This window comes from Mycteria americana, chromosome 11, assembly GCF_035582795.1.
Source record: "Mycteria americana isolate JAX WOST 10 ecotype Jacksonville Zoo and Gardens chromosome 11, USCA_MyAme_1.0, whole genome shotgun sequence".
NCBI classification, from domain to species: Eukaryota; Metazoa; Chordata; class Aves; order Ciconiiformes; family Ciconiidae; genus Mycteria; species Mycteria americana.
Window position 1 is genome coordinate 3,114,863 of NC_134375.1, and position 12,276 is coordinate 3,127,138.

General features: G+C 44.0%; 1 protein-coding gene across 2 annotated transcripts in view; it reads left to right on the forward strand.

Moving 5' to 3' along the window:
- Window positions 1-12,276, forward strand: part of IQSEC1 (IQ motif and Sec7 domain ArfGEF 1) — a 150,518-nt gene that overhangs the window by 4,127 nt on the left and 134,115 nt on the right. The window contains exon 1 of one of the 2 annotated variants that reach the window (XM_075514292.1): window positions 7,724-7,842. The exons of the other annotated variant lie outside the window; for it this stretch is intronic. Within the exon in view, the coding sequence (XP_075370407.1) occupies window positions 7,775-7,842 (68 nt within the window). The 5' untranslated portion in view covers window positions 7,724-7,774. Of the gene's footprint in view, window positions 1-7,723; window positions 7,843-12,276 lie in introns of those variants that run through there. 2 annotated transcript variants of the gene reach the window in all.

Genomic DNA, 12,276 nt, shown 5'->3' on the forward strand with positions numbered 1-12,276 from the left:
AATTAGGGCCATTTCTTACAAGCATCTGATGCCAGCCACCCCGATGGAATAAGATAAACGAGAGAGAACTGGTTTTTTGAAGCAGGGATTAGTTGAAATTGTTTCTGCTAGTCTTCAATTGGGATTAGCAATTCCAACGCTGTGATTCAGGATAGGTTGAATCGTGCTCGAGCCCATTGCCGGGCAAGAACAGATCTATATTTTGGTATATGATTCAGTCCCATTAGGATGTTTCAGTGATGATTATAAATGAAAATGCTTTCATGAATTGGCTTGATAGGAGCAGCTTATTGGTGCCATACTAGACTATCACAAAATAACTGAGTGTCAGAAGCTACTTAAAGCCACTCTGATATTGCAGTCTGCAGGGCACCTGCAGCTCTCTGCTCATCCTCTTTCCCTCTCTGTTATCCAAGACAAATTTGTAGCATTTGAAGCCATTAAAGGAATTCCCAGCCTTAATTTAGATGCCGTTTCAAAGATGGCACATGTGCTTTAAATGATCTATGTCAGGATTGTCCTCTAGGTTAACTCTTTGTTAAAAACAATGCGCTTTGATAGTCTTTGTTCCTCATTTCTGGTGTTAACAGCATGGACTCTGCTTCTAGGATTATGTGAGGTGGGTTCAGATGTGCCAGATAACGTGCTTGTTAAGAGGCACAGAGCAATACTGCCGTTTCCTTTAAGCAGAATGCAGCATCAAAAAAGATGCGAAGAACTCAATGGTCATGTGTTACTACACAGTTAAAGGGAATGCTACTGTTAAATTCATTATTTAAAAACAGATTTAATAAAGGAAAAAAAGTTATAGGTAGTGTGTTATATACCATACTATAATCCTGTATTCCTGGAAACAATAGCTGTATACTAGTTACAAATCTCAGTAACAGTGAGCAGAGGGGAAAAAATCCTTAGGTTTTACTTCATGAGAGCAGGGAACTTCTTTTGCGCACTTGTAGACAGTGATATCAGTTGGTTTGCTTTTCTTCTTGCTGGCATTTAAATTGTGAGCTCCTTTGCAATATCTTGAGCAAAACAATAGCAAAGCGGGTGGGAAAAGTTACCGAAGCTTTGTCTTGAACTTGCATTTAGAGTTCACCGTATATGTTGTTAGAAACAAATAGTTTGCTTTCACTTGCCGGTGACTTCATCCAGAGCAGGGCTGAGTCATATGCCTGTAGTACAGCTCTCTCTCCGGAGGCTCCTGTTGGCAATGGTTATGCAGTTGCAGAGCAGCTGAGAGCATAAAATTCTCTCCTCCTCCTTATCCCCCAAAATCCACCATCCTCTTGAAGTACAGCGTGCAAACAGCGCAGATTGCAGTATTCCCACATTCAGCTTAAAAATGATTAAGAGGAAACCCTCTAATAAATATACGAAGTATCAAAATGCCTTAAAAGCAATCAGAGGGCTTGTCTACACTCAGGGAAGTAAAGTGATTTCAAGTTGAGAAGTTGAAATTAAAATACCCGAAATACATGTTAACCTGGCTGAAGCCTTCATTGTCATGTAATTAATGCTACTGTGTATCTAAGAGACTCTTTGTGCAAGTGTTCAAAATGCATTGTTCATATGCCTTAAATTCACACTTCTGGTTGTCTTAACTTTCCAGGGTGCTCGTCCTTCCTGCCTGGTGGGCACACACCTTACAGGGTCGCTTACCTTTCCGTCCCCTGATTTCACCTGTGGGACTTAGGCATTACTGAGCAAAAATCCTGCACAAATATATAGGGCTGTGTGGTGTCTCTCCCCTTGCCGCTGCTGTAACTGATAAACTGGGTTTCAGACGGGAGACGGTTCTTTGTGTATATGCCTTTCTTTATTCTGCCTCTCTGCAGTCTTCAGTAAGTCAAGCCTCTAGGCTTTCTGAAACCTTCCTTTTCTTCACCCCCTTCCCTCTCACCCAGGAGCCATCTGCGAGTCCTCAGGTTCTCCGTTCTTCACACTTGTACAGATTTTAACCTTTCACAAACAGAGCTTCAAAGATTCCTGTTAGGGTTTTGAAGAACTGCAGTACGTGTGCTGGGGCTCTCGCGGATGCGTAGCTGGTGGTGCCTGCCCTTTAGCTGCGCCCCTAGAGAGCACGTTGTTTGCCAGGCTTTTCTTTCTGGATCTGGTCTCTACTGTATTTAGACGCAACTGATGGGCAGAGCCTAGAGCAGTCACATTTTAATTGTGCATTTGGCTATGTGCCCTGCAGAGGGGGATTGGAAGCTTTCTGAGTTTCCTTTGATAGTCTTCCAAGATTAAGTCACAGAAAAGGGAGTCTGGGAGCACGGTGGAGGCCTGGAGACGTACGAGGAGTCTGTCAGAAGCTGCAGCTGGAAGGGTGCTGGAGGGGCCGCCTCTTCGAAGCGACACAAACTTGCCAGCTCGTTGGGGATGAGAGGGGATGCCCTTTATCAAAATGCCAAAATCACGCTGACTGTATTCGCAGAAGGACTGGTATGTGGATGTCACTGCTATAAACTCCCAGGAAACATTGGGTTTTGCATACTCTTAGGAATGTTTGTGAAAAATCAGAAGAGGAAGTTTAAAAGGGAAGGAAAGAAAATACAGTGAAGGCTAAGGAAAAAATGTGTGGTGAAAATATTTAATTTAAACCCCTTCTCCTATCTACTAAAAATGTTGACTTGTTACAAGTTGAAGGTTTAAAGATACCCGAATTGTCTAAAAAGCCAGAATGCTTTTCAATCTAAAAATTTAAACCCCATCTATTTGTAAGACTCCTTTCAATCCTTAATTGGTAAAGCTGTTGTATAAAGGGAATAATACCTAAGTTAAAAATAGGTCTGGAAGTGTCCTGACAACCAAAACCATGCTAGCTCTAACATTCACGTTTTCCTTTTGTCAAATGGCCTATACATATAATCTCCATAACAAGAGAAATGCTGTTAAATTCTGTTTTGTGATCATTTTGTCCTGGTAGAAACTTCAGGAGAATAAGCAAATCGCTGCCTTCGCTCTTGAAGGCTGCAGTATATTCCTTTCCCTCTTCAGAGGAATGTGATACTGACCTCATTTAGGATGAGCCCATGCACGGTTAGAGTAGTAAGATTATCTTGGCTGCAAACGTGCCGTGTAAAGTGATGCCTGCATCCGGAGCACGACATTATCAAAAAGCAAATCAGATAAGGTGTCCTGGGTGCTCGGTTTCTCTGAGCCACTTCATAGTAACTCCCGCGACAGGGGCTTGACACTCAGCTCCTCTCCCGGGCCGCACCAGGGAGCACTCTGCTTATCGTGCAGGCTTTTGTGCAAAGTATGAATGAATCTCAGGAGGGGGAGAATAATAGAAGGTGAGACTCCAAATTAAGCGCTGCCTTTCTATTAATATCATTTTAAAGTAATACGCCACCTACAACTTGTAAAGGAACCTTAGCTCTAGCATTTTTAAATACTTAGAATGATTTATGTCCCCTGTCATATCTTTGCCTGCAGCAGCTTTGTTTCCAGTGTAAAAAATAGACAATAGATTAAAATCCTCCAGTTCTTTTCTGTCCGTTACCTCCCTACCTTCCTGTCCAACTTGTTTGTTTGTTTGTTTTTAAAAGAATCCTTAAGTACTCTCCATCACATAGTGGGCTAGTAGGTGCTCTGGGTTCTCTTACCAATCAAAGACATTGGGAGAATCCTATTCTTGTTACTAAAATGTGTGGTATGTGCTTGGAAGTGGCCAAGTTGAGGGCTCTGGCAAACAGCTTCTGGTGCATTTTGTTCCAGCGCTTTTGAGATACTGATTCTTCCAATTGTTTTTACTCCCGTGCAACAGCTCGCCGCTTCTGCGTACAGTCAGCAAAACAAAAAATGCGTGTCCGTCTCGGCCGTTTCAGGTCGTCTTGGTGCAAACTCACCTGCATCAGCAGTTTCGGCCGGTGCCCCAGACTGCCGATCGGAGCAGCTGAGCAGCAGACAGCCCTTTTTGCTGACTCTGCAGTAGGCGACAATGACCGGCCAGCGAGGCAGGGCTGGCTCAGAGCGGCTGCATCGTCAGTTGCCTCAACTATTTGCTCGGTTCTTGTAAGCCACTTGAGAGTGCCGGTATCATAGCATCATCTTTGAATTAGTGATTGCAGCTGTTTTGAATTAAAGATTTCTTCCTAAAAAAGACGCAAAATGTTTTACAAAGTTGAGAATTGCTTTCCCTGTTTTACAGACAGTGAAATGCAGCTCGAAGAGACCCGGTCTGTCCACTCAATGTAGAAGTGTGGAAATAAACTGGGGGAAAACCTGAGAACAATGTGACCTTCTGATGCAGGGGGCAGCCCTTCGTGATTTGCCTATTAATACATCCACTGAAAATAAAACAGTCGCTCAGTGTCCTAGGGAGGCCTAATGATGCTGGGTTTGGGAAAGCCAGCGTACTGCAGTGGGAAGAAATTTTGGAAGGAGGCAGAACTTCTCCTTACGCCTTCCTCTTGCACGTTGGCAGGACGAAGAGAGCTTGTAGTACATGAACTGTTGGCAGGACAGTGTTGTGGGTCCAGAGGCAGCGGTGCTGACATGGCTACTGAGAATGAGAGTTGTGCTGTAGATCCTTGCAAGCAGGGCGTATCTAATAAAGACTTCCAGGGAGTATAATAGGAGGAAAAAAAAATCAGCAAACTAAGTATATCTGTTTGGGGAGTTCTGCCTCATACAGAGCGTGGTTCCACACGCAGAGTGGCTGGGTGGATACAATGATGTCCTGTGAATGGAATCTATGTTGTTTTATTTCAAGGGGAAGAGATAACTGAAGTTTTCATTGCCACACCCAAAGATGAATAATAAACCAGCCAGGCAGCAACTGTCTCCAAACAGCCCTTGTTACCGACCCACAGTCTCTGCATTGGCTGGGATTCCTTGGCCAAATGTGTGAGCGTGGAAGAAGGTTGTCACTGGAATCATTACAATAGATTATGATTGATGTACAAAATGGAAAATCCATGTCAAAGACAGACACGATGCCAAATGGCCCCTGCAGTGCTGGGGCTCATCGTGACTTGTCGTACAGTGAAAGCAAACAAGGCTTCAAAAAAGTGAAATGATTTGATATGCTAATCTGTGCCTTGTTTCAGGCATAGTAATGTCATTGTGAACAAAGGAGAAGAAAGTAAACAGCTGAGACAAAAGGGACTTACTGTCTTATTGCTGCTGGAAAAGTTCCTCTATTCCTGAATAAGATTTTTCTTAATAGTAAGAAATAGTTGATCAGTCAGTTTCCTCTTTGATATCCCTTCTGTTACCTCCTTGGTACTCATATTACGAAGGAGCTGGTTTTAGAACAGGCAGCCCATCGTGAGAGACGGAATTAGCCGTAGGTTTTGATTAATCACCGGTTCTTCACATCTGTGTATGTACAGAAATCATCAGCTATTAGCTGATGCTATTGGAACCCGCACTTGGTCAAATCTAGCATTGTTCTCCCTGCCCTCCTGAAGCTTTACAGGATGCTGCTAGGTTTAAGCATACCTCTCCAGTATCGTTTCAAGGAGCATATTACAGCAATCTGTTCTTCATATGTACATCAGAATAAATAGCATTTATTTACATCTGAGGTTTAATCATAGAACTGAAATACTAGAGTCTTATTAACTCATTATGTGATTTGCACAGTATTCAGCATTTTCTGGATGTATTATTTTGTCTTTGCAGGTTGTCTGTCAGGTCTGTATTCCAAATTTGGGCCTGCCGTTCCCTGCAGAATTAATGCTTGCTTAGTGGAGGGCTACCTTGATTTTCCCAGGTCTCACTGTGGGAAATTAGTGGACAAACTCAGCTCATCAGGACAGGAGCAGAAATACTCTCTACACTATTTCATAGTCTCCTTACCATGGGAAATGCTGCAGCAGTGATTTAAAAAACAAAACAAAAAACAACTGCCTACACACAAACCACCCCACAGCATCTCACTTCTGTCCTATGATGCTGTCACATGTTATTTTAATCCATTTGGTCACTGGTTGTGCACAAATTTTAGAAACATGGATGAAGAAGGTGATTAAAATACTGTTCTCTTGTAGATCTCATCCACCCTAATCTATCCTTAGAGACGGATAAAAATACTATTCCTGCAGGTGCTGGTAATATCAAAATGTTGCAGCTGAAGGTGAATCAAGGAATGTATAATCTAAATACATCAATTATGTTGAAGCCTCAAGTAGAAGCTCAAAGAGATGTAGTTGACACAACTGAGCATGCTGTTTGATACCTTTACACTACACAGAAAATAAACTACTAGTTTTATACTCTGTATATAATGAGCTTATTTATGGTAAATGAAATATTTCACATGTACACCATACAAAAATCAGAAAATCTATCTTGTAGGCACTTCCCCTCTCAAATTTGCAAGTTAAGGTAATGGACAGGGTTCGGTTGGTCTGCCTGAACTTTTGTGGCTTTTTCCATCATCGAAATGTATTTCAGTGATTATGTTAAGAACAGATGTATAAGTTTTCTAATGTAATTTTTCTTCATTAAGCCTACTGATTTAAAATGTACAACATGCTATGGAACTTGTTCTGACTTTTTTTATGAGCCATCAATAGCTTGCTCCAGGAACAGTTGTCAGAAACCCCCCGAAACAGGCTGCACTTCAGAATAGCAGTAACGGTCATGAGATCCTAGATAAAACGGTCTTGTACGAAATGGAGCTGTGCAACAGAAAACAGACATTTAATCATAAAAGTGGACTGTTCTATGAAGAAGTAGCATGAACTTAGTTTCTTGCTTAATTAAGTTTTGTAAGATAAACATGTGTCTAATGCCTTTGATCCAGAAGAGCCCCTGATAATCGTGCTGTTGACCTCTGTGTAGAGAAGAGAGTTTGGTCTAGTGGACTGAGCGAAGGCTTAGGAAGTTTTCATCTGTCCTGGCAACAAGTCTAACTTTCAGGGTGGTCTTGGAGAAACCAGGGCAGAATTTAAAGGGCTTGTCCTTCAGTGAAAAAGATTAACAATAATTACAACAACAATAACAATACTTTTCTCTAAGGTTGATTCCATGTGAGTGTGTGGTGAGGCTTAAATTCTATTCAAACTTTTGGCAATAAATGCTGTGTGTTTAAACTTATTCAGCACAGTAAGAGAATTCCATAAGCATAATGAATAAGTTGAGGTGTGGTTTGTTGTGGGTTGTTTTGTTGTTGTTTTTTTAATCAAATCTTGCCATTTTATTTTTGATGTAATTTACAGGCTAAGTGTCATAGCCGATATTCACTATTGAAAGTCATAACTTCGTTATGTGTGCAAATACGGCTTTGGAAAATGACTCATTACTTCTTTTGGCACTAAAAAGTTTATTACAGTACACAAGAAACTTTGCTCACAGTTGAGAGTTTATTCAGCCTAAAGCATTGGATTTAGTGTATATTTGGTAAGCATTTACAGTTCTCGTGATTTTCTAGGGCTGTCTTACCGGACTGGTTTTTTGAAGTGAAATAAATTAGAGTAACTTTTTGTGGGTGCTGCACAGATAGGTTTTTCTTACTTGACAACTTGGAGCAATATTATATGTAGCTTTCTGAACAGCCTCTAATAATCTCTTCTGGCTTGCAAATAATGTAAACAACGAGTCTTGTAAATCAAGAAGAAAGAAGTAACCCGAGACTTCAGATGAGAAAGCTTCTCTCTGAGTTCATTTGAGTGGAGGTCGGAGGAATCACTTGGAAATCATGAATCAGTACTTGGCTGCTGCATGAACCTTGGACTAACTTTGTCGTGCGCTGCTAAACTTACTTGTTCCTTGAGTTACTTGGAATCTTTTTGACTTTGCAAACACTTCAGAGAAGGTCATGAAGGGAGATGGCAGTGCAATGTGGAATCTGATGTGGAAATACTGCATTTCTGTCAGGACGATCAGGTACGGTAAGAACATATAAAACTTTATTTTGTGGTAAGTCTAAAAACTGCATGCGTTAAAGGTCGTCTGTCCTACTACTTGTATTCTTTCACCCTGCATAGTTAACTCTCAGTAGTCTGAGATGATTATTAGGCTACTTGTCCTTATACTAAAGCTGTGAAAAGAAAAATACAGGGTTATTGCAAAATATCTTCAAGGAAGGAGGAGTTTTCATGATTTCAGAGTCTTGGAAATACCTCTGTCTCATTTACAAGCAGGCAAAAATTGGAATATGAAAGAAACCTTATTTTCATGAACACAAGAATCTTCTATTTATTGTATCTCCCAAATCCAGACATACAGCGTGTGTTCTTAGCTTACCACAAGCGTCGTTCGCTTCAGACAAAGGGGAAGGGGGGAGAAAAGAAGGTGGCTTTTATGGCTCTAAAAATGGCTCTAAGCTAGCGTCGTGCTACAGTCTTACCTGTGTGCCTTATGTGAAAACGCAGCCGACTTAAATAAGATGACAGGCTGTGGCTGCTGTGCATCGCTGGGCACATTCTTTGAGTGGTTCGTGTTTGACATGCTGCGTGCTCCCTGCCAAGAGCAGTTGCGGTGGATTCCAGTAGAGTTTATTCCAGGAATGGAGCTATTAAGCGAGACGCTTGGTGATTGTGCGTTCTCACAGCAATTTTATATATTTAAAAATAGCTAGCCGCTTTCATGCTATAGTTTCTTCATGTTACACAGTTAGATGATTTGAATGGTACGTTTTGTCATGCAAGCTTCCCTTGAGATATCACATAATCTAAGTAATTACTGCATTTCACACTGCATAATTATTCTGTGCTGAGGAAATAGTTTAGAGAGCCTGAATTCCTGCATGAACTTTCATTACAACCGGAATGAGACTGTGGAGAGCTTTTTATCACCAGGATACCAAAATAAAGCTAAAAAGTCCCTTAGTTCCCAGAAGACAGTGAGTCAACCTAATAGAAACTGAAAATAATCCCTGAGAGAGGATTCGATTAAGATAGAAGTCATTTTATTTATGATCTGGGTTTAGAACCAGAAGGAGAACTTTTCAGCCTGAAACAAACCGGATCGGTGCTTAAATCCAGAGAACCGGTCTTTACAGCACAGATGTTCATCCTGACCCCAGTACGTCTGAGAAGTCCTGGGCAAAACCCCTGAGTTGGAAAGGTGTGTGTTCCTACTAAGACCAAGCTTCAAAGGTTCCTCGGAGCACTTGGGTGTGGCGATTTTTCTGAAGTTTAACATGCAAGTTGTGCTCACCTGTAAACAGCCACTTCTTTCTTTTATCAGTGACCTCACTGCTGTTCAGAATATGTAGGTTGAATATTAGCTTAATTGCCTGCAGCAGGGCTGCTTTATAGAGCAGCTTGCTGGCTCTCGGAGCTAGCGTAATGCAAAGGAACATTCCTCTTTGTTACAGCACTGTGAGTATTTTCAATTAATGTTTTTGGTTGTTTTAGCAGATCCTATTTTCTTTGGCAGCGACACCAATGAGTTTGAGAGCATTAAAAAAAAAGAGTTTTTCCTTTGTGGAAAAAGTTCGCTACCATCTTAATTTGCTTTTCTGATATCCTTCAGAAATCCTGAAACTCTCCCTGCATTTTGGAAGGTTTCAGTACCCATTCTGGCTCATGTTCTTACCCATCCGGTATGAGGCTATACCAGTCTTTCTCCCTCTCCGCTTCCTCCCATTTCTAGAAAGCTGTGAAGCCCGTGCAGCCCCTGCTGGAGATTGCAGTCCGCCTCCACGTCTCTATACCAGTAGAGCGAGTTTGGGGTTTCCCTCTGTGCGTGAGCTGCCCCAGTAAAAGCGTTTCTCCACGCCCTCCGTGCCGCTGCGCTGAACGGCAGCGTTTGCATCGACTACACTGGGCCGGTTGTACTACGGCTCCTTACGGATGCGCGAGGCCTGAATGAGGGGTTTCATGCCTCGCTGAGAAAACAGTCCCGCTCCAAAATGAAAATTATTATTAACTGGGTTTTAGGGTTGGGCTTGTTTCCACTGGACTCCAACAGCTTTAAAAAAAATATTTGACTGAGTCTTTGTTGCCTGTTTTACTTAGACTGCGTGGCTTGGGGGCAGCGAGATTGTCTACATCCATGTACGTGTGTTTACACGACTAGACCTTAAAAATCATAGGGTCGTGCCTGTTAGCAAGGTGGAATGCATGTGTAGTACTGGAAGAAAATGCAGTGGTTTGCTTTTTGCATAGGGGAGCTTTAGGTAATGCTGGAACAAGCTTAGGAGAGAGCAGGACGGTGTAATGTGGAAATATACTGCACTGTCTAAATTATGTCTTTTTTTTTTTTTCTGCTGTGGGGTGTTGGCCTACTCCTAGAGCAAAATTGCAGAAATTATAAAGATGAAAGGATTTCTTCACTAATGTACCAAAGCTGAGCTTGCGGCACTGGACGTGAAACTTCTGTCCTTTGAAAGAGCTCCGTTCTCTGAGCCCATGCGTGGCCTACGATATTCCCAGGTTATTTCTCGAGGCGCGCTAGGAGAGGCAGGGTCTGGCTACACCCCCAAACATAGAACAAGCGGTGGGGTGATCCCCGAGCCCCGGGATGGTGCTCACCGGGAGCTGGTGTCCCAGGTACCCAGGGGAGAGTTGTTGCTCCTGTCCACTTTGCCCTGCCTTTCCACCGCAGCGGGTGCAGGGTCATTATCCGCTTCCCTCGGCCAGGCCGGTCTCCCCCGAGGCCGGCAGCGACTCATGCCACACCGTGGTATTTCTGACTCTGCTCGGCGCCAGCGGTCACCGCCTGCGTAAGAGCTGTTAAGTGGTCCTGCCCAGGGCACTGCAAGTTGTCTCGGATATTTCTGAAAGGGGAATAATGGTGTTTGTCACCGGCACTGTTCCCGAGCGAGGGGCAGAGCGCTATCGCTCTGTGCCGTCACAGCAGCTGCCGCTCGAGTCGCGTGCCCTTCTCGCTGAACCCGCTCCTGTCCCAGCGTGGGTGTGGAGGACAAACGGTGCCCTCCCCGCTCCCCTGAAGTTCACCGTGAGGGAACATTGCGCGAAATAACCGTGCTTTCCTCTGGTGGTGAATCTCCTCCTGGGATGATATTTGCAGGTGGAAAACCTTCCCAGAATCAGAGAGCTGGCAAAGCATGAAAGCAGAAGTGGGGTGAAAGCATCGGTAGTCATTTACTTCTGTTAACGTTACATTTTAGTGACCCACCATAGACGGGGGATAGGCAAATATATAATGAGGGAATTGTTTGTCAACACAGTCAGAGTAGCTGTTGTATTTAGAGGGTCACGTCAGTATTAAAACAGAGGAACACGTGTTACGTAAGGACGGGGAGCAGATGGGCCGCACGCGGAATTACCCGTTTCCTCAGTAATGTGCTATGTGCCAGCCAGCCTGTAAGGCTGGGGTTAGTGGTTAGAGGAGCAGACTGGAGCCATCTGAATCAGCAGATCCACAGCCCACAGAGAATAAATTAAGGGGTTTAAAATAATGTAACACATAGTTTTCGGCTTGCATCTTAAAGTTCCATTTGCAAGTAATGGAGGAAAACAGTCAATAGTTAGTTCTTAGTGCTCTACACATCTGGAAAAAAGTAAGAATTAGTCTTCAGTATGAGTTGTCATGGAGTTTCTTCTCTTATTTTCCTTCTCCTACAAACATTTTCCATCTTGGTTCAGTCATACTTTATTTTTAGTTGTCTGCTTTGGGTTTTTTTCTGAAGACTGACAGAACAGCGCTGTGTTTTCATCAAGGAAAAATAACACCCTGGCAAGTGAGAGGGTCTCAGTTGGGCTTTAAGTGCATTTTGGGCAGCACGAGGTACTGTAGCTGTGTAGGGGAGGGGCGATGGTGGGAGTTTGGAGGCCATAAAGGCAGCTTGGTGTATCTGGTGCAGGGGCTTATTTCGTAAATGCTGTGAGCATCCACGCTGCCTCATGAAGGCTCAAACTACTCTAAATGATAATGTGTTAAACGGGTCAATGTAAAGGAGTAATACAATGACTATGTTAGTCCGCAGTTCGTGTTCAGTGATGGTACGGCCCCCAGACGTTACTGCCGCTCCTTGCTCCGGCTTCCGGACTGCCGGTGCGGGGGGCTTCCAGGCTGCCGGTGCGGGGGGCTTCCAGGCTGCCGGTGCGGGGGGGTTCCAGGCTGCCGGTGCGGGGGGCTTCCAGGCTGCCAGTGCAGGGGGCTTCCAGGCTGCCGGTGCGGGGGGCTTCCGGACTGCCGGTGCGGGGGGGTTCCAGGCTGCCGGTGCGGGGGGCTTCCAGGCTGCCGGTGCAGGGTGCCAGCACGGGCGTTGTACAGCCACGCAGGACGGGCAGCGGGAGAAAAGGGGTGGTTTTCCAGCCCGGTGGGTGCGGCGGTAGGGTCACCGCAAGGCCCCACACAAAAGCTTGTGTTCGCGTTGGGCAAGGGAGTGTAACAAGCAGTGGTGGG